Below are 27,212 nucleotides of genomic sequence, written 5' to 3' on the forward strand. Positions count from 1 at the left end.
TTTTGTTTTCTGCCTTTATCGGACATCCCCATAAATTCTTTAATAATAATTTTGACCTATTGCATGACCCTATGGCAATAGACCTTTTTTACTTCTGTGTGTTTTGTTAGTTGTGGTTGCAGCTGAAAGTCGTAACTACTGTTTTCAAAGTTTCGCCTATTGTTGTGGCATTTGATTTCGATTTTTTTGTAAGCTTATTAATGTTTTAAAGTTTTGCCTTAGTTTTCCATGTAATATTTACCTTTCGCTCAAGAAACAAAAAACAACAAAATAAATATCTTAAACAAATGGCTGGCATTAATTTCTTAAGACAAATCTAACAAAAAAATATTTAATACAACATTTGTATTTCTCGGTTTTTTTCCAATCAAATATGCAATTACACATTTGTTTGTTGTTTCAAAATACAAAAGTTATTTATCATGCTATCATTACGACTTACAATGTTTACGTTCATAATTTACAGTTTAATTGTTTTTTGGGCTAATTTATGCCAAATCATTTAAAATAATAATAACAAGAGAGATAGAAAAAAATCGCAACGAACAATTCTTGGAAGTACGTGGGGAACAAAACAAGTTTGTGCCTTAAGTCTTTTGTTTAATGCCGTTCATAACCCTTAACGTGTTCCAATTATGATTTTATGTTATAATTAACACTTATTAACAACTCGGCATGTCCACACTTATATTCTATTGTTTAAAAGAAAAAATAGCCACAACGTTTGTGACTTAAGTCTTTTGTTTTGTTTTTTCATAATCCAAAAAATATCTTCAATTTTGTTTTGGGTTCAATACACTTTGCTTTCATTCAAATAAAAATACCCGTGACTACCTTTAGCTTTCCTTTCTTTTGATTGAAGACAAAATAAACAACAAATATGATTATGACCATAAATCATGGAACATTTACTTAATGTTTTCCGATATAATTAAAAATTCAAGTTCAGGGTCAAAACGAACAACAATAGTGTAAGACAGACTTAATAATGATGCCATAGGCCTTTTTTCAGTACAAAAAAAAAAGAATCAAAACACTAGACAAACGTGTAAACATAACCAGACCATACTGTCTGTTACATTTTCGCGTTTGTTTTTGTACATATCACCCATTGTTTTATTTTTGTAAATGTGTATGTGTGTCATGTTTTTTTCCTTAGTAGTCTAGTCCAGATAAATAATGGTTATTAAGTTAAACAATGCCTAAAGCCATATCAAAACACTCAACAATATCTGCAGCAACAATAACAACAAAAAATACAAAGTTAATAAATAGTTAATCGTTATTCGGTACACTTCATAATGTACGATTTTTCTTGTACGTACATTCGTTGTCATTGCCTTCAATGTAGCATTTCTGTTTTCTTATTTGTTTTTGTGTTTTATTCGCCAAAGTGATAACTTGTCGGAAGCAAAACACAGGAAAAAATATTATTTATGCTTGTAGGTGCTAAATATATTACTCACATGGTGTAGATTACGAAGTTTTGTTGTGTTAATGGTAGAGTTTAGTCTTTAATTGTTTTGTTTTTCAAAGGAAGGTAACATGGCAGGATATTGAATTTATCAAGGCCTATGATACTAATTGAGGCCAATTTTAGGACATTGGGGGCTATTCTCTTGAAGTTATGATATTTTTCAAAATGCAATGAAACGAGCTAAAAATGAAAGCGATGTTTGACCAATGCATTAATAGAATATTTCTATGTCGATTCCAAATTCCAAAATTTAAAAAGTTTTCGGCATGCATATTGATTCCTCGTTCACAAAAAATTGAAATATTATACAATTTCACTTCCAACAAAACAAATATTTTTAAATTGTTGTTTCATTAAAGTCGATAGGTCGCCCACTATTGTGTAACGAGAGATCTGTAAATACTTCAGACGCAACTGATTGTTTTTCATAATAATTTCAAATGGGAAATAGTTGAAAATTATCTTTGGTTTATAGTTTTAGATGACTCAAACTAAAATATTCTGAGCGATATGTTCAGGATATAGAAAAAAAATAATTTTTTAAGAAAAGGTATGAAAAGGAAACAAAGAAATTTTATTTACAATGACACAAAGCCCTACAAAAATATTCTGTATACGATTTGAACAATCTCGAACAAATCGATTTTTTTCTTCTGTTACTCCCCTTGGAAGCATATGGCGGCTTCCACAAAGAATCATCATGTTACTCGTCCTCGCATCCTGTGTTAGTTACGGTAATAATTGTTTTATTAGTATATGCTTAGTCTGCTGTAGCCAGTTCTAGGTGGTGCGGCTGCCATCTATCGTTACCTGAAAACCACACCTCCTTATATGGTGTCACTGCCTATTGCTTCTTTAGTGTTACCATTCTCCTCTGGATGACGCTATTTCATGCCATTTTTGTGTTATACTCATGCATTAATCTTGATGCCGAAGTTGGGTATTAGAAGGTTAGGGGGCTTCGGATGTTTTCTTCTGAATGGCTCTTCTTTCAAATATATACACTTTTACAGATTTTTTCTTTCTCTCTCGGAGCCCATTAGTTTGTAGTCTGGCGCACACTGATTTCAGCTCCATTGGTTCACCCAAATTCATATTTGGTACCATTTAGTACAAATTAGTACGAATTTCCAAAACATTCTACAATCCCAATTCTACACGCCAACAATAATCCTTACTTCAAATTTTAGGATCTTTAAGTTTTCCCAAAGTTATAATTAGAGCGAATTTAGTACAATGTAGTATTCCTAAGTATAAATTTCCAAAACGAAATCCATACCCTTATCCAATAGCAACCTTATTTCCAATTTTTTTTTCAAGCTCCATCGATTCAGCCAAATCCAGATTTGGTACCATTTAGTACATTGAATTTCCAAAACTTCCTAAAAACCTCAATTCAACCTCCAACAATGATCCAAATGTCAATATTCCAGCCCTATCGGTTCACCCAAACCCAAATTTGGTACCGTTTATTACAAAATGTCTTACATACACTAATCCTACGGTTTACACAAATTCAAGTTGTACCAAATACAGTACAGTTAATATACCAATCCTACACTCAGACGGTAATGTTAATCTCAGGATTCCAACTCCATCCGTTCCTCCAAATTCAAATTGTATTAAATTTAGTGCCGTTTAGTACTTTTCGTCCACTTCCAAAAACCACCTTCTTATATCGTCCCTACTTTTCAACCTTAAATCGCATTTCAAATTTCAAGATAAAGCTATCCATTCACGTGCTACGAAATTGTAACAAATTTAGTACATTGAAATTTTTAAAATGTTGAGACCAAAAAATATTAATTTATTTCTTTAGCAAAACTGTGACCATTTTATTGGGAGAAGAACCATAGAGTTGGACAGATATTCATTATTTTCAAACTTGCTTCACATGTTTAAGGTATAATACGTTGTCTAACACCCACCCGAGTGTTATGTTCTCAACATTTCTTAAACTGTTTTAGACCAAATAAGCCGACATCACCATCTACGTAGCTGTGTTGCTAAAAAATAATTTTATAATTTCTCATAATTAATATTAGCACCTCTTACATCCGTCACAAGAATAACAAAATATCTGCTTTTTACAAATAGAAGATGTTTGTGATGAGTTATTCTTCTATGAAACCGTGAGACAAAAATAACAACATCAAACATGCATAGTATATCATTCAATACCATAACAAATGTTTGTACAACCATGAATTTCCGGTTTATATTTCCCTTCTTTTCATGGTGTTTGAAAGAACCTTAACATTTAATGTCATTCTGAATGAATGATGTATTCAGGCAAGGTTTAATGGAGTCATGTTCAGTGTGCTTTTGTGTGTGTGTGTGTGTGTTTTTTTTTAAGAAATCGTTGTAATTTTCCACATTACAAAGGAAATAAACCCATACATTGGCAAAACAAACGCCTCAAACAAAGACAAACAACCAAGCGTAGAAAATTCTAATTAAAATCTGCATTTTTCAAAGACAGCAAATCATTTGAGAGTCAGTCAGTCAAACAGCCAGGTAGTCTGTCTGCCAGTCAAGTCAACAAACCACTGTAATGCCACCATGGTTGAGTTGTAAACACAGTTGTTATATTTCAAACGATTTAACACAGTTTGCCACTTATAAATTATTAATTTTTTCATTGGTTCTATCAATTTTATGCTAATTTCGAATTTATGCATACATAACGTTATGAGTGGGTTCTATACGATTTTGTTGTTGTTGTTGCTTTGAAATCATTTCAATAATATTTACAATTCTTAATGAAAATTTAAATCCATAAATCACTCATAAATAAATAAAAAATGATTCAGTTTTATTTTTTTCGTTATACGTTTGAATGTGTATTTCTAATATGATAATTCTATATTTAAATTTTTAGAAAAACACGAGCTGCAGAACCTGTTTTTTTTTCATCTTTAGAATCAAATTAATTTTTATTTTTGCGAAAATCACTAAGAACTTAAATTAAATTATATATAATTATATATGAAAGAGTCAAGAGGTGGTGTGTGTATTTTCAACAAATATGTTTTCTTCAGAATCTTTTAAGTGGTACGTGCTTGTAATTTTTATTATTGGTTGGCATGCCAAAGCGGATGATATGCGCTTCGATTGATGTTTGTATCTTAAGTCTTTTGTTTTTTCTTTTCCATCTTCTATGAAACACATGTATGTGTGTATGGCATGTGTTATAATAATGACCACTTTGTTGATAATTGATTAGATTTAAAATTTTATTATGCGAACAAAAGAGATAATAATTAGTTGTTATAATAATGGAGATATGCTCCTTGAAGAAGAAGAAAAAATATTGAACATAAAAAAATCAATTAAATATTTTTTATTAGAGGAATGTTCCTCACTTTTCTTTTCGAAGTTCAGGGACTCAATTTTGTTCGTTTTCTAGAGGGAAGTCCCAGAAGTAATGGATCATGTCCTCTATCATCAAGATCGCAGTACTCCTTCCTAACATATTACGATCTCGTTTACTTCATTCAAGGGTTATTTTATCAGCTAGACAGACAAACAAGATAATTCTAAACTGCCTGAAACGAATTGGTCAAAAATTAGTCGACATTCCAATGAGACAAATTTTACCCAGAGTATTATTATGGTGAGGATATAATAGTATAGACTGGAATGGAGTATGATGGACGCAAGTCATGATATTTATATGACAGTTTCATTTCTAAGTTGACTTCAAAATTTCGGTGGCATATTTGTGGGAAGACCTAGTTTTGCGAGGAAGCCAAGTTACATCCACTTCGTTTTCATTAAACATGCCTAAACCTAGACCTACATTAAAAACTGACTGTATGGAGATACCTGCGTACCCGATGTGCCAAATAATGTTGTTGAAGTTGAAATCATATTTATGGGGTGCAATGAACCGAAAACTTTTTTTTTGTCATATTTTAGCTCAAGAGGCCATTATTATATGCAGAACATCACATATTTTACACGGTGAAGTGGATCTGACCAAATACTTAGAACGGCTGTTTCGATGATGGTCGGGCATTATTATATGCAGAACATCACATATTTTACAAGGTGAGGGCGATCTGTCCAAATACTTCAACCATAACCTGAAGTGACCAAATTTTTATTTTATGGCGTAAATATTCACCTAGGGGAAACAAGATTTGGAAAATATGCCAGGGTTAGAAAATGAAACTGTTGACCTATAATCGGTCAAGAGGGTACAAATATCAAGAAATATAGGCCCGGCTTAGAATATAGAACCGCAGAAAGTTAAATGTTTGTGGTAGTTGGTCGGCCCCGTTCGACTATACTGCATCGCTCACTGGTTTAACGTTTTATGAGATATAAGGTTTTGTCCTCACACTTGACACATGTTTGGTAAGAGTATTACGAAGTGAAAATCGAAACATAGACCTACATTGAATATTTTTTCCATGGCTATTTTATCCATTGACATATTGTTCTTTGTATGGGGACTATATCTAAACATGGATATCAATTAAAATTTCAAGACCCTACATTGCTAAAATTGCTAAATCGAGATGAACTACAGTCCGATTGCTTTTAATGCAAAAAATTTGATTGGTATTATTTATGTTAAATAAGAAAATATCAATCAAATATTTTGGTTTGTTGCAAGCCAGAATTCAAAATTCTATTCTCTACAAAATAATTGTCAGGATATTAAAAGTTAATATATTTAAAAATTATATTAAAATTTCAATTTAATTTTTCAAAAATACCGCTTTTAAAAACATGTTAAAAATATAACCATTTAAAACTCAAAACACAAATTTGTGGCTAATCAGAGCATCTTCTCAAAAGTAATATTATTTTATATAACACATTGTTACCATAAACATTTTATTTCAACTTATATAGCTGTTAATTAAAAAATAATAACTTAAAAAATATATATATATTCTATAACCTTGCATTATAGAAAGGAGCGAGCGACATCTGCCAATGACGTTTGTTGCATTTCAGTTAACATGTTTTAGTTAGTTAATAAAATTAAAAAAAAAACAGAGCGGCAAAATAAACATTTAAAATTAATTACAGCAGCTGTCAATTTTTACAATGTATTACATTCTAAATTAAGTTGCATTTGAGAGCTGCTGGAAAAAAGGTAATGTCACATCTCAAGTGCAAATGCCTTCACAACTAAATAAATTAAAAAAAATCGAATAAAGAAACAAACAACGAAAACTCAAATAATTTTATCACCTTCTAATATGGCAACCCACAGTGACTGGTGGCTTAATTAACAACTCAGCATTTATTTGTTAAGTGAATTATGGTAGCAAAAAATTAAAAAATAAAAAAAACACATCATAGACATTTACGGTTGCAAAGCATACTGACTATAATCTACTTATCTAAAATACTTTCGATTTTATATGATTGTCTTTCTGTTTAGTTTAAATGCTTTTTTTTTGTTCGTTGAAATAGAAGTGTTGACAACAAGTTTGTTGCTTAAGTCTTTCATTCTAAACTGTTTGTAATATCTTCTTAAAATTATATAATTCCACTTGTCAAGTTTGTAGCTTAAGTCTTTTATTAACATTCTCGTAATAAATTTTTTAACAATGACAACAAAAGAACTTCTTCGCAAAGCTTTTAGAATTATAGATTTAACTAATGATTGTAATTATTTTTTAACATACTTGTATGTATGTGTGTCGTAGTGTCATAAATATGTTGCTAGTTTTGCAGATGATGACTCCACTTGACTTGGCTAAGTCACTTACCGCCATTACCGATTGCGACAATGGCTAATGCCTTGGCAACGGCGAAACTACAAACTTCACTTGACTGGAATTGGCTTGGCTTGGAGGCAAGTTTGCCACACGACAATCAAGGTTGGCGGTAATTGATGAGTTTAGTGTGAAATGTGTTCATAAATAGCAACAACAAAAAAACACTGGCATATTTATCTATAAATACAAACATCGAAACATATGTATGTACATTGTATCCTCCATAAGAACAGAAACAATTGTTAGTGAAGAGAAACTTCCATAGACAATGACTGCAATCATTTTCATAACCTTGAACTTAAAAACAAAAACTACAACCGCAGCTACAACAACAACTGTTTTCATAGTCATATTTTTAATAAAAAAAACTTCTCAGTTATTTTTAAAAAACCCAATGGAAATGCATGTGAATATACTTGTAAAGAATTGTTTTTGTTTTTACATCACTTGAACATCCAATGACATGTAGGTGTGTGACTGACTGTCAATGATTTGTTTATTCTCTTGATGCCACATTAATATGCAAATTTGTTGAATGAAAAAAAAAACAGATATTCAAATAAAACCGAAATCCATTAGTAAGCAAATGATTTAATCATTTGATGTTTGGAGCAAACCAATCGCTTTTCATGACAATAAACTCATTTTGCTGCTGGGAAGAAGCATTTCAAACATTTTACTGGAAGGGTGACACAGTGTTTCCATACAGGAAAAAAAACGTGATGATGTGTTAAAAATTAGTTTAGGGTGGAGGTATAGGGCTAGAGCCGCATTAGATAAAAGAGCGTAAAAACGGCTCTCTGACTGTCTACATCGGACACTCTTTAATTTAGAATGAGAGATTGAGAAGTAGAAATTTTCGAAATTTATGCTTGTATTGGTATATTTCAAAATGGTAAGAAATGTAGATAAAATATTAAACTTTTACTTGGGAATTGGTTTATATATAAAGGAATACATTTAATTGTACTTAAACTGGTTACAATGTATTAGACGATGTTGCGGACCTATTTATCCGATATTTACCCCAAACATCTTTTTAGTATAAATATGATGGGCCCTATCTTTAAACCAAACTGAATTAATCTTCCCCTTCATATATACATATGGCGGTTGATATATAGTGGTACCTATTTATCCGATATTTACACTATCTTCGGATTTAATGCAATCTTGGCAAATATTAGACTATGCAATTGGTGAATCATATCGTATACTTCATAACCTTCACATTCAGTACTCATAATTATGTAAAAAAGTCCATGTTAAAAATATTGGGTTGTACGAAGCATGGATCTAATATAATGCACCCCTCGGATTACATTGAATATTTATTGTTTAGGGAAATTTTAACGGGTTTGTGGGGACGGAACCAGAAGTTGATCATATGGATTTTTTTTTTTTGATCATATCGGTTCCTCCTTGTAAAGATATCGTGTGTACCAGCTATATCAACTACAATTTATCTGTAACGGATTGGTCCAAAGTTTTAAATTGATATTTTGAGGAAGTACAGTTTTGATCATATAAAGGTGTATAGACCTCTGAGGCTTAGGATATACTTAGTAATAAGTAAAATGTCGTATAGTCGACCGGCTTGAGATTTTTATACGGTATCATTGTATGGAGAACAATTTATGTAAACATTTAAAAAAAACAAACTAAGAACAGGTTTATGTCAACATCAAATATTACTCTCATTAAGATATTGGTTGGGGAAAAAGAAATCCATTATTTTTTTATGAATTATAGGACAATATTTAACATGCTTTGGGCCAATTATGTACCGTTTTGCTGTATGATTTGTTGCCATTTTAAAGTTAACTTTTCATAGTAGTTCTGCTCTTTATTTGCAAAGAAAAAACATAGTAGTCCTGGTTTGGCCTGGTTTTCGCACAGAATTACCTCCATTTCTCATCTCCAGTCACCATCCGTTTTGAGAAATGGGCCTATCTCACTCCGTTTGGCCAAGGCCTCGCAGATGGGAATTCGATCCATCTTATTTTTTCTGTTAATATGGTTTAGCACCCAAATATCGAGTTTCTTTTTGAATCCAGCTTTGTGTAAATGCTTCAAAACAGTTTTAGGGTCGATTTTTAGCTCCTGGGCGATAATACGATTGCAAACATGCCGGTCAACTTCAATCATTTCTCCGATTTTATCGACATTTTCGATGAACTGCCTACCTGTGCGAGGTGCATCTTTAACATCAAAACTTCCTGAACGGAATCTACAAAGCCAAAAATACACATAATTGGTTGTTACAGTATCGGAACCATAAACAACATTCACAATTTCAGCCGCTTGCATTTTCGCCTTTGTCAAAGAGAAACTTTAAAATATACCGAATTTTCTCTTTGTTAACTTCTATTTGTAACAACCTGTAACTCACAACTGAATGCTTCAAACAAAAATCAGCAAAATAATTTTTTTACTGCGAAATGTCACCCCTCCAACACGAATAAATCTGAAATTGTTTGATCGATGCTTTACGAGAAATCTATCAGTACAGCCATCGGCCGAAAATATAATTGATTTCCTTGTTCCCAACCTAATATATTTTAAACTGTACGAGTAGCCCGAAATGCCTATTTATAACTACATCTTTTGGAGAAAACGACTGTTTAAATTGGACTAGATCGTTATATGGAGGTTACGGCCAACATGCGAATAAGTTGTTTACCGTATGACTGACATGGATAATTTGTATAGAATTTTACAATGATATACAACATTTTTACATTATGAGGTATCCGATTTAATAAACACAATATTATAAATGTTTTAGAATAATCAAAAGTATTGAAAGATCATATGAAAATATCTTAGAATTAATTATATTAAAAAAATTAAAAATAAAGCATTTGGAATACTTAAGCCGCGCAGTCGACGTATTATTGACCCGTATCATTCACCATCATGATACACTTCTAAATATTATTAAATTTGATCACATTATACAAATATGCAGACATTAATCAATCAATTTATTGTTGTCAAAATATTGCTGGGTAATTTTGTGGCGTTTTATCGAAATAATAAAGAAAAACGTGAATAAAAACCAGTTGATACCTTTGGAATTAAATACTTGTTAAGCTCATTATTGAATGTCACAATAGCATTTTGATATATTTCAGTGCAATTTATCAATCACTGGCGTATCAATAAACCGATTTAAAAGTGTTAATGTATTGCGGATGACAAATATTCTTATGATATCTTTCATATTTGAAACAACTCTAAATATGAAACTGAAAAGCAACCTGTGCGAGCATGTGCATGGAATACTTTTCAGTGAACCCCTTGAAAGAGGAAGGACCCCCAACAATAACAATTGCATTGTTATTTGGTTATAAGGATGAACTAACAGATGTGGCGGACGAATTTGTAGAAGGAGATATTCATGATGTACAAAGACAGTTTCACTTGAAGCCAAATTATGATAAAAAGCCACGAATTGGGTTTCGTATAATTTCTGCATAATTCCTATTTTCCAGATATAGTCCGCAGCCCCTATTTCCTATCTCAGATATAAAATGTACACTTGTCAAATCGTCGTAGTTAACCTTTCTTGATTTTTTCTATGAGACACTCTTTCGCCTTTACCCACATTATAATTAACATCCATACCTAACACACTGTGTTATAAATGAATTATTACATTTGTAATAATGAGCAAATGGCTGAGTCACATTCATAAAAAATCAACACAACAACAATAACATTTAAAAAAAGAAATGAATATTTATTAATAAGACATAAAAAATGGTTTTATTGGTTTTGTTCCCCCTGAGTCTTCTTAAGTCTCCTATCGTTCGTTGTGATTTCATACAATTAAGTCATTTTGTAGTGTTTTTTCGTTTGTTTTTAATGATAATTTTGGTCGAGATACCCTGTAATGACTATATAAATGAAAATTGTAAAGCATTCTTGCAACACCAAAATTTTATTTTTTGTTGGCAAATTTTGGGCTACCCCAATAGATATTAAGATAAAAGATTTACTCCTATAGCTGTCGTGTGATATTTGCGCCAAATTATATGGACTAAAATAATTTTTGATTATTTTTGTTTTGGGATAGATTTTCATGCTCTCTTTCTCTTCTATCTTTGTCGAAGCTAAATTATGGTCAATTTAGTTAATAAAAATATAAAATTAGTTAAAATTATAAGGCAACAAGCCAGACTATGCTGGAGTTTGGATATTGCCATTTGGAAAAAAGGCGGAAAAGTTTAACGGTTATCTAATTCGAACAATCTATGTAAAAAAAAACAAAATCAAAAGACTTAAGAAACAAACATGGCTGGTTTTAATATAAATGTATGGATTTGTATAGCATTACAGAAGTCTACACAAAATAAATGAAAATTAATTACAAACGTTTAGTTCACATGAACGTGTTCCATATGCCTTTATTTTTTATATTTCAAATATTTTTAAATATCATCTTTCGAAATGCATTTGTTAGCTTCTTCTTCTAATTATATTTTTATTTTTCATCTAACAGTTTAATTGTGAAATGTCTAGGTTGATGTCTAACGTTGTTGGGGAACTAATTATACAGAACTTTAAAAGTTTAATGTTGCAACCATGAGCGCGTTATTGAAACATAACAATGACATAGAATGTCAATAACGCCAAATGATGCAGCTGAGAAAATAAAAAAACGATTAACATTTTACGTTTATTAATAAATTAAATAAAGGCAAATAATTGTTTTACTGTCAGAATTATGAAAACAAAACAATTTCCGTATAACACGAATTTGTATGGAAAACGTTTTTTTATTAAAAAAAATAATTTTCATAGTTAAGTTCTATAATAATTAATGTTCTATAATAATGTTCTGTAATAATTAAGCAAGTATTGTAATTAATTAAGCAAGAATTGGGTATATTATTAACAATTATCAACAATAATGAGAAAATGATAAATAATCTGTATATCCTTCACCAGAGTGTGCTAAAGGGTTTACATCTAAGTGCGTTTTCTTGTAATATCCCAAAGGAAACACCATTGACCCTTCGTGATTCCTGAGGATATTTTTTTTGAAATCAACTTATGAGTTAAGCATAGAGAATTGGCCCAAAAAATAGCTGGTAGAAAAAAAAACAAATAAATAAAATTAAAATTGTCAATTGTATTTTTATCTTCACATCTGGCAACACTAGTCGTGGTATATTGGCAAATCAACCACTTGTCAAAAGTTTCAATCAGAGGTAATTATTCTAATCCTATTAACATATTTCATGATTGATTTTCAAATTAAAAAATAAAATTTGACAATAAGGTTCACAAGTATCGAATTGCAAACAAATGCCAACAGGTTTTCTATTTTTAAGGTATTTAAATGTTCTACAAACATATTTTGATAATGCGATCACACGGAGTTTGTTACAGATAAAATGATTTTGCCTTCAAGTACCCCAGAAGCCAATAAACTAGAACATTTGAAATTGCTATTTAATAAATGTATTGCATTTTTCAATTGTCAGTTGCTCTGCATCAAGAAAAACAATTACACATTAAAAACATTTTATAGTTTTAAGGTAGAACTCGGATTCAGTGTCTTCATTAAAGAAATATAAAATATTGTCTACTATAGAGATGTTCCACATGTTAAAGGTATGTAGAATACATTTCTATTTTTGTTTTGAAACTATATTATTCCTGTAAAGTAAACACATGGTCAGGTTGATTCCTAGAGCATCAACAACTTGTTCTGAGAGTGAACCCTTCACATGCATAACTTGAATGTACCTGAATTTTGGAAAACCTTCGTTGGGAAGGCTGCCAGAACGACTTCATTGTATTCGTTCAGAATTGTATTGCATTCGTTCAGTATGCAAGCAAATATTTCAAATTTTCTCCGGCGTTTCAACTTCAGGATGCGTGAAGCTAATTATTTTATAAAGTTTTTAAAAGATATAACCAAAAAATACACAATAATTTTGCACGACTTCGGACATAATTTCTAAAAAAAAAAATTTTAATAACTATTCAGAATTGTCCATAGATTTTTTCAGAGTTCAAATAAATTTTAATCCGCCAGTTTGATTTGTAACACATATCGGAACTCTATACAATATATATATATATATATATATATGTTTTTTGTTATGTTAAAATTATTTGTATACCTTACACAGCCCCAAGAGTTTGCAACGTCACGAAATATTGGCCCTAGACCCACCAAAAATTATATCGATCGTCATATCTTGACTAGCTGAGTCGATCTAGACATGTGTGTCCGTCCGTCTGCATTTGTGGCCAAAGAAGACCCCTATTGTTTTTGGTAAAGATCGGTTTATATTTAGGGCACGAAATTACCCACGAACGAATTGTCTGTTTTTCTTGTCGCTTTATATTACATTTTATATTACATGGAAAAGGAGATCAGGCCAAATAATACGCTTGACTGCTTTGATAAAGATCCGTCAATATTTAGCGGGTGAAATGAACTCCGACTTTTGGGTGAAAAATAACAAAATTTATATTCTATGACGTATATATTTACTTCTGAAGAACGTAGACCCGAAAAATGTATGATATACTTAGAGGAATGGTTGCTCTATAAGTTGATGTCAATTGTATTGTTTTTATGTACTCGGATGTGGGAGATATAAAAAGATTTGGAAAATATGGCAGGGTTAGAAAGTGGAGTTGTAGACCTATAATTGGCCAAGAGGGTGCAAAGTTAGATTTTCGCAAGGCTATTTTATGTAGACTCCTAGCTAATTTTCAGTCGACTCCAAAAATAATTTTTTCATATACGCTAAGTGAAATATAGCCTAGAGAAGAAAATAAGTTATGTTCGGCTAGTAATGAGGCCTATGTTTCCGAATTCGATTTCACGCACACACTTTTATTAAATTTTATTCTCATTACATTTTTATAAATTGGGAGATGTTTGAAAATATTTGTCCTGCTCCAGTAAAATTGGTCTACTGTGACTTCGCAGCCCTCATATGGTCAATTCATACCATGAAGCAGCAGATTTTAATAATATGTTTCTTCTTTCTACTTTTTGAGAATATTACGTAAAACTTGCCACTATCACCTTTGACTTTTTATGTTTTATAAATTGTAAAAAATCACAAAAAAAAACAAGATAATAATTATTATCTCATTTATAAAAAAATAGTATCTTATAAATTATAGAACATTTCCTTCTTGCTGTCTTACAACATAAGATACTACGAGTTAATGCCTAAAATACCTCTTGAGTGTATTTCATATTCCACCACAAACAAAACTAACAACAACAAGAATGTTATTAACTTGCACAATTTAATTTCATGTAATTACCCAAGAAGCCATTCATTTGTGAACATCACCATCACGGCGTGTAGTCGTCAGTCATCGCCGTACATTCAAATCACATTTACAGTGTGACCATAAAGTGTTGTATGAAGCCTTTCACAAAAAATACGCCGAAACCCGACTTCTTCGTTTGTCTAAATTCTGCTTGTGGCCTTTGTTGCAATATCGTTTGCTCCTTCTTTTTCTTTTGGTTGTTGTCTTGCCTTTGGCTGATTTTAGTTTGGCATGTTTTCTGGGCAGTTACAAGTAGCATCTGATTATTAATGGCAAAGCATTTTGTTTGATGCCGTTGTTATGTAACTGCCTTAGAAGAAATCTGCAAATTATCAGCAAATCAAGAAATCCTCCTCTGTATCCGAACACGCCAAAAAATTCCGACAGCCAACTCTGTTGGTGATTGTTTGTGAATGCAACATCATCATTATATGTTTGGTTAGGCCGGTAGGCCAGCTGACAATCTGTTGTTTTTGGGGTAAATTTGGCTAAACCACCAGGCCACGATGACGGCATAGAAGGAATTGATGAACATTTCAGTCAAAGTGATCTGAAGGCAACTTTTTATGCCACTAATTTAAGCAATAATTTTGGACAGAGTCGACATTCTTTTCTTCGTGGACGACGTCGTTGTTGTTGAAGTTTGCAACTAACATTTATTTAATTATTTTATTAAATCTGCATTAATGAATGATTTGCACGAACACCAGGTATTCACATGCAGCCATAGTTAAACATGACGAATTCTTGCCATATTTAGTAAGGGTCCAATTGCAGGTTGACAATATGCAAATGCGAAAATTGTTATGCCTTGTCTTCGCCTTGACAATTGTGACACGCAATTATTTGGTGTCATATTTCTAATATGGAAATCTAAAGAAACGGTTATTAACATATTTATATATGTATGCATGTGAGTGTTTGAAAGATTGACCACTACTTAAGAAGCAGCGATCATTTTGTTATTCAACTTAAGGTTTTTGCATATTATTAGCATTTTGTTAACATGTTAGTGATATATCATTTTATTATTAGTAGAAATATAATTATATAAATTGAAGCTCAAAACAAACATACGACTATAAAATCTGTACATCATTATTTTTATTTTTTTAATTGAATGTAACAATCTTTTTTGAACATTGAAAAAATGGAACCGAGTCGTATAACTCACTTATTTGGCTTAAAAACCTTGCTCCGGGGAAATTTTGCACATATACAACCACACAACTATGTTGTCAGATTATTATAGTTATGTGCATCCCATAGAGTTTGTAACGCTGCGGAATATTGGTACTAGATCCACCTTTAAGTATATCGATCATATCATTTTTGATGATGATCGGTTAATATTTAGGGCAAGAAATGGACCGAAAACTTCAATTTTGTCTGTTTTTCTGGTCACTCTGGAGGCCGAACACCAGGAAGGAAATCTGACCAAAGAAAAAGCATGACGGTTTGATGAGGATCGGTCAATATTTATCAGGTCAAATGTACCCAGATTTTGTGAAAAACGACAAAATTTGTATCCTGGGACGTATATATTTACTCCTAAAGGACAAAGGCCCGAGGATGTGGGAGTTATACGTAAATATTTACAGGGATCTACCTATGCTGATATTGATTATTATTGTCATTACTACACTAGAGGACGGAAATGTAGCGCTAATGGCTAGGGAATTTTTCTGGAAGTGCCAGAAAATTATCCGATAATATTTAGGGATGAAATTAACCGAAAACTCTCTAGTCCCACTAGACGCCACAATTACAAGCCGAACATCACAAATTTCCCATGGAGAATTGGATTTGACCATTTAAATACAATGAATTATGGGATAATATTGAGCGGTCAAGTGGACCAAGACTTTTGTTTATTAAATATCAAAATTCAATTTTATGGGAAGACGTGATTCGGAACAGATTCCAGGGAAGAAATGTGTGGTTGTTGAACTCTAGTTCGTCAAGAGAGTGCAAATATCGCAAAATATTACCAATATACATCCGCAGAAAGTAAAAATTCAATGGTAGCTGTGTAAGGTATAATACTGCTTCACTCACTGGCGAAAATGGGATATATTGGTCCACTTTAATGTAGCTTCAAAAACAGTGCACCCTATATTTGATCTTTTGGGAGCTTTGAACACCTTTTATAATCCAATTTTTTCTTACTTTGATGTTTTAGATTCTCATCTTCAAATATTCCTATCAAAAATTATCAACATCGGTCCAAATGTCGGTAATTTTGTACTTTGTATTCTCATTGGGTAGAGTATCTCCATTTGTCATTCTATTTTATTCTATTTTATATTTAATTAGAGTTACCCACATTTGTAAATCGAAATATGTGGGCTTCACATTCACCTTAAATTATTTTTTCTTATAATAAAAATATTCTTTTTTCGATTAATTTTTTAGAACTCTTAAAGGGAAATTTTACTTAAATCAAAACTTTTGACTATGGCGATAATATTTTGTTGGTTATCCCATAATCCAAAATGTGCCTAAATTTTTTTTAACAATTCGAAGTACAAATACAAAAATTCAAATTATAAAGGAACAAATTCTGAAATGATTCGGCCTGCATGTGAAAATGTTGTGGCTTTTATACAAGTATGTTCATATGAAAGGTTTTGTTCTTTAGTTTTGCTTTAAAATAGCACCATAAACTCTTTCATAGAATTTGTTTCATGTGATTAAAAAACTACAACTATATTAACTGTGTATCACTGTTCATGATCAGTTAACATTAATATTTATTAGGCAATTAAAATAATATCACTTACACTTGACCATATTTATTAGAGATTTATAGGTCTTCTTTTTCAACTGCCATGGACAGACAAACGAACTGACACAACATCAAACTACAATGGTTTTTTTATCGAAAACCTTTAAGTACCAATATATCGAACTCATTACACGTTTAAATATCAATCGATTATAGAAATTCTTTAGTAAGAAATGTGGTTTACCATTTGCCATTTTGTTGTTGTTATTATTGTTTCTGTGATAATTAAATCAGAATAAAAAAATTCAAAAATTCAAGACTACAGCACAAAGGAACAACCTGCTGCAGTTGTTAGTTAACGATTCTAATGAATGAATATTTATTAATTTCCGTCCAAGTAACTGACCACCAATATCTGTCCCAAGACAGCCTCTGTGGGCGCTCGAAGCTAATACACCAACAAAAAAACACGTAGCTGTTCAATTCAATTCAACAAACTCCCATAATAATGAATGTTTGAAATGCATAAATAATTGCAGCGAAATGAAAAAATGTGTAAAATGAAGTGCACACTTGCAAATATTGTTGTCGACACACGACACACGTAATGATCGCGATGATGGTGGGGTAGCGAAGCTGGCAGTGGGTTACTAGTCTCAGGAAACACGTTTCACACACGGTGAGATGTGTCTATGGAGAAATGTTGCATAAAAACCACTAACCATGAAATCAGAGAAAAAAAATTAAAACAAAATAAATATGTTTGTATGTCTAGTTGTATTGTTGTTGTATGCATCTGTCAATAAGTCGTTTGTCCAATTGTGTGTTGTGAATTCCGATACTAGTTTGTTGAATTGAAGATCACATGCATGGAGATCGTTAACAACGTTAGTGACAAATCTATTTACGAAGTGAACATATGATGACAAATACTTGATATTCTATCTATGGAAGATACATTTTTTATGTATAGAGAACTTGTAGAAGGTCTTGTAAATATAGAAGACTTACATAATGGCTTCTATTCTCGGAAGACTTATAAAAGTTTTCCTACGTTTGAAGACCTGTAGAATTTTTTTATCTACAGAAGACTTATAGAAGGACTCTCAATTAAGAAATACCTATTGAAGTTTTTATATGTATAAAATACCTATAAAATATATTTTATTGAGAGAAGACAGTCTATGTCCAGAATATATATATATATATATATATAGATCCATATATAGGCGATCTATAGAATTTCTTCTTTATATAGAAAATATACAGAATGTATTCTACGTATAGAAGAATTATTTAAGTCTTTTGCCTATGGAAGCATTTATATTTATAGAATGCCTATGTAAGTTCTTCTGTGTGTAGAAGTCCTGTGGAAGGTTTTCTATTTGTATAAGATCTATTTGCAGAGTATAGAGTTTATTCTGCCTGCGGAAGATCTGTAGGTGATCTTCTTTTTATAGAAGAAATATAATCTGTCTTTTGTCTACAGAAGGACTTGAGGACTTTGAGGATATTCATAAAAGTCCTGTAGAAGTAATTCTGTGTATACAATGTCTATAGAAGATCAACAAGTATAAGATATTCTATAGATCGTTTTCTGCCAAAAGAAGGTTGTCTGAATGTAAAATAAATTAGAAAGTCGTCTATGTATAGAATACATATATTGAAGAAATAATACTTCTTAAAGATTTTACTGTTTACCTGTAAAATGGATTAAATCTATATAAAGTCTTCCGCCTTCAGACTGTATTTTATCTATACAATGCCTTTGTTTCTAGGGGGCCTATGTTTAGAAGAGCCATAGCCAAAATGTTCTTTACGTATAAAATATACAGAAAATATTTTTTTTTATTAAAGGACTATTTTTATATAAATAATATAGTAAGTCTTATATAAAAATATACATACGTAAGACATATTATACCTAGACAATAAAGAAGGCCAATGGTGGGATTTTGAACTGTACCAGATCCAAAGAAGGAATTATTTTCAATATCTATTGATTTTCTATACGTATTTTATACCAATCCAATCTATGATTAATCACGTTTTTTTCTAAACACCGGTGTTTTTAGTTAATTGTCATTTTGATTGACTTTTTTACGCTCACACATCGGTAATGTGACACTTGTTGAAATCAAACATGTCGTTGCAGCAAAAGCCAAACATACAAATAAAATACAAAAAATAATTGGCAATTATTACAACAAATTGAATTATGGTGTCAAGTTCATATCAAATCAAATACAAAATCAAATATTGAAATTGAAATGTGTAATTAATTGTTAGGCTAACATAAATGATAAATGACATAACTAAAACAAAACAACAACAATAAAAAGAGAATATTAAATATGAAACAGCTCAGGTACCTAGTGTGTGTTTCTTTACTAAAACCAAAGGTAATTGAATTTTAATTCTAATGCCATAGAGTGGAACTAATGAGAAGACAATGATGTAAAGCCCACATAAGCATGATAGAAACAAAAGACTTAAGTCACCAAATTGAACATGATAATCTACGTGAGCAAAGACTTATGGAGATTTGTTTTTGTTTCTTATTCTGTTTTGTTTGCAAATTTCTTTCTGCGGTGTAATGCACAAGGAATATGCAAAACACCTTCAACAATTACTCCAACGCCACCATTATTGTTGCATTACCTTCTGATGCATTATTTTAAATGATCTGTTCAAAATGTCACCAAACTAAATGAATTATATGTCAAATTTAGAAAATTGTCACATACATCATTGTTGGTTAGCTGGTTGCTTGCTTCGTCGGTCGACGGTGGTTTGCTGAGTAATATTTGTTGTGGTATTGGTGTTAGGCCCCACAAGGTGTGAAGTAATAATTTTTGCTTAAATAATAAACAAATTATTTACTGATTGTTGTAGTGGTTGTCACAAAAGAGACAATCACGACTCTGACAAAAGACCGAAAATTCAAATCCAAGCTAAATGCCCATGCACCACCTAACACTGTGGAGGTATTATTTTGCCGGTATCTGTCATTCGCGGTGTGTGTTGCTACTGGAGCAATGCTAATGTATCTAGTCATGATTTTACATTTTTAGAATGTACAAATTTATTTATTTTTTCGTTTAAATTTCTTATTACATGTTAAAGATGATGGAATATGTTAATGTACCTGCATTTATAACTTATTTGTTTTTTTTACAGCTTACAGGAATCAGTTACCTGCTAGTCACTTGCTTAGCTACTTTGAGCACAGCGATACGAGTGGATTGGAATACAAATACCGGCCCCATTATACCGCCAACACCTCGCACCACAGTACGACCAATACCGCCATTCCGGGAACCAGCACCAGTTTGGGAGGATCTTAGTAATGACATACCAAATCCGAATCCATATGTGTGAGTATAAGAAAAATAGGAGTATAGAAAACAAAGTGGAAGTTTTCGGGGTATTCGTTCACAGTAATTACAAGGGGCTAATTGCTCTTCTTTTTTGAAGCTTTTAATAGAAGGATATTTTATTCTACTTTTTTCAATACATAAATAGAATTCCAGTTTGTTTCCATCTACAGATAGAAGACCATTAGAAGAATCTCCACATATTATTGCTACTACATACATATTTTAGGCCTAATAACTGACTGTTTTTTTTTTTTTTTTTGGATACCATTAATTATACAAACATGTTTTTGAACACGCCTGCAGACGACGAAAAATATTGACCATATATTTATTCTTGATTTGTGACAAATGCAGGACTTCACGGGGTGTCACGTTAGGGCTGTGCGGACATGATCCGTTGGTTTAAGCCCGCATTGTCATGATACACAATGATGATTATACACATGATATCTTCTCTTGTTCGTTTTTCGAGTTTCTCGGAAGACATTAGACCTGCGTTGCCCAAGCGAAACAATCGATCCATGGTCAGAGGATCATTAGTTTCGAAGTGTTTCATCCTCGAATGACTTTTGTTAGATTTGGATCGTTTTCGAAGTCCCTCATGTTCGATTGCTGTTTGGATTTGTGATCATACCCATAGATTTATATACCCCCACCATAACGTGGAGTATGTATTATCCATCTAACGGTCCATGTTTTGGTATAGCCCCAATATAAACAAAAATTATCAATATCGGTTCACATTTTAGGATAGCTGATTATAACAAACTTCCAAATCCACCAAATAATGGGGTGTACTATTATGTGTCTTTGGAAGTTTGGTCAGGATTTTCAGTAAATTCGGTCATAGTTTAGTATTTTGAATTCTCATTGGTAGAAAATTTACCTACCCACCATAGAATTTATGCTAGTGTAAAAATGCCCAAGGATGTCTCCTTCAAGGCAACAATTCCGACAGTATTTCGGCAAATTCCTACTAGGCAGTTTGAGTACTATACAACCACAAGAGATAAGAGAAAAAATATATTAAACAAGGAAGAAATATTCAGTCCTACAATAAACCCTTTTGAATGTGAAACAACTTTAAATCATCACGACCAAGTGGAGACAAAACCTAAAATGAGCTAACATTTCCTTTCCTTTGTTTTTCCTTTTTTACATTTTTTCCAGTTATGTCTTACCGCCACCCTCACGACCCAAAACGAGACTCAACACCAATGTCAACTACAATACAAAACCCAACAACTACGGAACCTTGCTAAGACCACAACAGACCAGCTACTATCAACAGCAGAGTCAACAAGTTTCCGGATTGGCGCCACAATACATACCCAATGTTGGTACACGTTATGTGGCCGTGGTACCAACGAAATCGAATGGGGCTGCAGGAACTACGACTGTGGCGAATGTACTTTCTTCCAGTGACAATGAAAACGGCTACAAATTCCAGGGCAAATACAATGCCAAAACGAAAAAATACAAAGTCTACGAGAAAGTCAAATATGTGCCAATTAATTATGTAAGAGTCTATAATTATCGTTATTTTTAAGTCACAATCTGTCACAATCAACCTTATCCTGCCTCAGTGATGCTTTTTCCCCTCCCACTTTATTTTGATATAAAAACACAAATTTATGAAATTAGTATTGTTTTAATTCTATCACATCTGGCTTTAAAAGTCTTGGGATGTTCTATTTTAAGAAAAACGAAAACACAAAATAAAACATATATTTTTTTACTTTTTAATTGTTTTTGGTGGTTATTTGCAAAATTCTATTTCTCTCATTTTCCATTGACTAACACACACATACACAAAAATCATTTGTCTTACATTGCATCTTTTAACCATTTTTGTCATTTCTATAGTATACTGAGCTTGAGGAAAATGATAGTGTCAGGGAGGCCACATCGAAGCGTAATGTGCCAGCTGAAATACCCGTTTGGGCTCCTTTGGACGAAGAAGAAACGCCCAATGCGGAATACACTGTTAAATTTGAGAATTTTGTAGCAACGGCCGAAAAACTTATTGCCACAACTCCGCTCACAAATGTCAGCAGCACAAATACTTCGTCAGCAACTTCAACGAAACCCACAACAACTACAGTATCCTCGACCACAACAACAACAAAAGCCCCCACAAAGTCTTCCTTTAAATTCTATTCGAAACATGTTTATCCCAAGGATTCGACGCTGAAGCTCAAGGAAAAACTCAACAAGAAAAGTTGAATTGCCCTATGAGAAGAGAAATAGTTCTAAGTCTACCACCACCCTTACAACTACTACTATAAACACACATGCATGAAAAAGTTCCATTTGTTATTCATTTGTATTTTGTTATTTAAAACTTAACACGATTTAGAATCTCAACAATAACATCACCAACTGCACTTCTTTAGATATACATATTAAATTTTGAATACCAACTTCAACATTTCGAATTAGAGGTTTTCACTTACTCCTATCTACTACTAATACACATACATGTCTACCCATGTTTGCCATATTTTCTTTGGTACATGAAAATTCACAAATTGTAAATAGAGTATAAATCTGTTATTCAAAGAAACACACACAATAATATCGATTTCTTCAAAAACAAAATATTCCTTAAAAGGATTATAAAACAATAAGGTCATGTTATTATTTTTTATACATACATATATAATTTTACATGTAAATAAATATTATCATTTATTTTATATACAAAAAATAATGAAAGAATTGACTTTTATTTAATTCAGATGGTGCTAGGATTTTTTAAAAAGTTACACAGCAAGTAGTTTTCTTAACATAAGATACAGAAAAGTATTTTTTTAATAAAACTCTTCCGAGTTAGTATCAAATTCCCTTAGAACTGTGCGTTATCAATAACGACGTATACGAATTTAGATTAGCTTAAAAACAAAAATACGTAACAAGAAAGGAGAAAAGTCGCAAAAAGGTTGCAAATTGCGACTTTAGCCGCACAACGGTAACCCTGTCATAGACTGGGGGGTATATATTTATCGACAACACCGACTGATATTTATTTCTTTTTTGTTGATGTTTAAAGTTAATGCTGGGCAAGCATGGGAACTGGTGCCCGTGTTTACATGTATCAATGAACTCGTTCTCTGCCTTCTCTTTTTGTAAGACATTTCATATGGCGGTTTCTTCTTTACTCTCCTCTCTTTTTTCACACCTCTATTTAAAGTAAACTCATAGTGTTTAAAAAGCATTAGAAAAACTGAGGTGCCTGACTGAGCTTATGTCCGTTATTGTTTTGTCAATTAAGATAATTATTATCTACAAATTCGTCACATATACGCACACAAATGTTTACGTACCTGTTTCAGTGCTTCTTCGCTTTTGTTGATGTCCTAACACGTCACAGAATAGAAGTTTGAAGATAATTATCTATTCCAAACTGGTTGTTTTCTCATTAACACGTTATGCCAAACAAATTGAACCACAATTTGAATGGAATTTCATCATCTATCTCATAGTCTCGATTACAGTATTGATTTTATAGGAGAGAGATTGTTGTGGAATGTTAACACTGTTAATGAGTACACAAAAATGACAGCTTATCAGTGCTGCCAGTTAAATTTCATGAAAAATCGTCAATTTTTCAGAAAAAAATCGGCATAATCGGCATTTGTATTTTTAAAAATCGGCAGCATATAATTTATAAATAAATGCATATTTTTTGGTTTATAACAAATCAATATTGTTTATTACATTAAAAAAGATAACAAATTCAATTCTGTATAAAAAATAACATAAAAGATTAATTTTTCTACAAAAAATGTAGATTTTTCTAAAATATAGTAATTATTATGTACACTAGTGTGATCTTTCGTGTGCGCACTTTTTATTCGTTTATTTTTAATTTTGCCTTATTCGATGTAAAATGTAAACTAGACAGAGTACAATGCTGACAAAAAATACAGATATCTAAGCCATTGAAAACGGCTGCGGTGAGTCGCCGATAGTTATAATGATTTAAAGCTGCCAATTTTATATTTTTGTACGGTAGCGCCGTATTAAATTAAAAAGTTAGACAATTTGTGTCGATTGTTGAAATATCGGCAATTCTGAGGCAAAAATCGGAAAATCGGCATTTTCCATTTTTAGAGTGAAAAATCGTCAAAATGCCGATAAATCGGCAAATATGGCAGCCCTGCAGCTTATCATAGCTCTCTCTCTCGTTGAATCACGGACAAGAGAATAAGAGTGATTACCAGGGCTACCATATTTGCCGATTTATCGGCATTTTGACGATTTTTCACTCTAAAAATGGAAAATTCCGATTTTCCGATTTTTGCCTCAGAATTGCCGATATTTCAACAATCGACACAAATTGTCTAACTTTTTAATTTAATACGGCGCTACCGTACAAAAATATAAAATTGGCAGCTTTAAATCATTATAACTATCGGCGACTCACCGCAGCCGTTTTCAATGGCTTAGATATCTGCATTTTTTGTCAGCATTGTACTCTGTCTAGTTTACATTTTACATCGAATAAGGCAAATCTTTAGACTCCGAGTTTAGGGAGTTAAATTTTTTGAATTTTGAAAAAATGTTTGAAATTAAAAAGTTTTTGGAAAAAAATTCCGAAATTAAACGTGGGGACTCCAATTTAGCTTTTCCAGTTTTGTCTAAATTTGTACAAAGAATTATGGTTCTTCCACACTCCACAGCAAATGTGGAACGAATTTTTAGTCAGGTAAACCTTAACAAAACTAAAATTAGAAGCTCACTTGAGAATGATTCATTGGAAGAGATTCTTTATTCTAAATATTACCTCAAACTAAATAATTCAAATTGTTTTAATATCAAAATTGATAATGAATTACTAAAAATGTGTAATAAAAATATGTACTAGTTTGTAAGTTATTTTTATGACCTTAATACCACACTGTAGTGAGTTCTTTCAGATTTACGTATAAATCTGAAAGAACTCACTAGTGTACATAATAATTACTATATTTTAGAAAAATCTACATTTTTTGTAGAAAAATGAATCTTTTATTTTTTATACAGAATTGAATTTGTTATCTTTTTTTTAATGTAATAAACAATATTGACCTGTTATAAACCAAAAAAATATGAATTTATTTATAAATTATATGCTGCCGATTTTTAAAAATACAAATGCCGATTATGCCGATTTTTTTCTGAAAAATTGACGATTTTTCATGAAATTTATCTGGCAGCACTGGTGATTACATTCTTTTTGGACAACTAAAAATCTCTTGTGTTTAAAGAATTACCAACAGAATTATGTTGACTTAATGAAGGATTCCTTTTGAAATGATGAATTTACAATTATTTACACTTTATTCTCTAGTTAATAATCAAATATAACTTTAATCACATTGCTCTACAATTAGAACGAACATGCGCGACCGACCACCTGTTGTTAAACTTGACAACTGGTGCAGGGAAAGAAAGCAAAACAAAAGTGAAAAACAGTGTTGTCAACATCGTGGAAACTACATATTTCAGACGATTGTTTAATTTGGTGTTTTTACGCATTTTTTAATTACAATGGAACTTTTGCTTGTCGTATTTATCTGATTTTATTACGAAAATTAAATGGAACAATTGCACTGATATTAATTTAATAAATTGAATTAATATTAAATAATGACATTAAAAAAAAGAAATAAATTATGGAGGTGATTAGAACATTTGTTCAAGTATGAAACAAGTTATGTAAAATATTACTATTTGGAAAAGATGGAATCGAATTTATTGATTGGGTTATATTGCAGTTTTCAAAAAACCATTTCAAAGTGAAAAATCTTGTGGAAGTACGCGATTTAAATACAGTACAGGTCAAGCGCGGTTATAACTATTGTTTAGGGACCAAGCTTCAGTTTGTAATGGAGAAATTTTTTTAAATTAAAGGTAAGGTAAAATAAGTGCTTATCAGACAAATATATTGTTAAATAATTCAATTTGTTAAAAAACGTACTTCATTAAATTAAATGCGAGAGTGCATTCATTAAAAATAGCATAAAACAGAAATTCGTTGTAAATATTACCAGCCTTAGCCTTAAATTTTGTGATGTCTGTCATCGATGTTTGCACTGAGAGACAAAGTCGTGTGGAAAATTTTTATTGGACGAAAAAAATCGGCATAGGTCGATATACCGTGATGGTTTTTTGCTGGTGACACCATTTAACATGAAGTGATTGATTTATAGCTATTGTATTTATTTATTTATTATTATTATTTTTTTTGAGATTATATTTATGCAGTAAAATCAGAAGAGGATTTTTTGCACAATTTATTTTTTTTATCCATCAATACGGAACTGTGGAGCGAGCAAACAAAAAGAACTATGAAAGAGACAGATTCTAATAAACTTTAACCGTGCATCTAAAGTTTTTTTTGTATTTTTACAGATGTTTTGGTAACATTTCCATGCTATTTTGTGTATAAAACTTTTAAGTTTTTTAAGACAGTATTATTAAAAAGTAGTTAATTGCAATGTATATTTTAAAAATATAATGTTTTTAGAAGATTGATAGAAAAAAACTATAGAAAGTACCTTCGGGGTACATTCGGCATT

The 27,212-nt window shown here is 31.5% G+C and overlaps 1 protein-coding gene across 1 annotated transcript; it reads left to right on the forward strand.

The window, feature by feature from the left end:
• Nucleotides 1-7,232: 7,232 nt before the first annotated feature.
• LOC133323279 (uncharacterized) lies at nt 7,233-22,872 on the forward strand. The gene is made up of 5 exons (XM_061532221.1): nt 7,233-7,330; nt 19,999-20,104; nt 20,393-20,643; nt 21,817-22,165; nt 22,513-22,872. The coding sequence occupies exons 1-5, from the start codon at nt 7,233-7,235 to the stop codon at nt 22,870-22,872; spliced, it is 1,164 nt and encodes a 387-aa protein (XP_061388205.1).
• Nucleotides 22,873-27,212: the final 4,340 nt, after the last annotated feature.

Source organism: Musca vetustissima, unplaced genomic scaffold (genome assembly GCF_032173495.1).
Source record: "Musca vetustissima isolate MV318-11 ecotype Yass unplaced genomic scaffold, APGP_CSIRO_Mvet_v1 utg56881, whole genome shotgun sequence".
NCBI lineage: Eukaryota > Metazoa > Arthropoda > Insecta > Diptera > Muscidae > Musca > Musca vetustissima.

Bases quoted from the DNA above. Each gene is read 5' to 3' on its own strand.
- LOC133323279 (XM_061532221.1), top strand. From the start codon at position 7,233: ATGGCTAATGCCTTGGCAACGGCGAAACTACAAACTTCACTTGACTGG. The intron at 7,331-19,998 runs GTAATTGATGAG...TGTCAAATTTAG, and splicing joins CACGACAATCAAGGTTGGCG to AAAATTGTCACATACATCAT. The intron at 20,644-21,816 runs GTGAGTATAAGA...CATTTTTTCCAG, and splicing joins CCAAATCCGAATCCATATGT to TTATGTCTTACCGCCACCCT.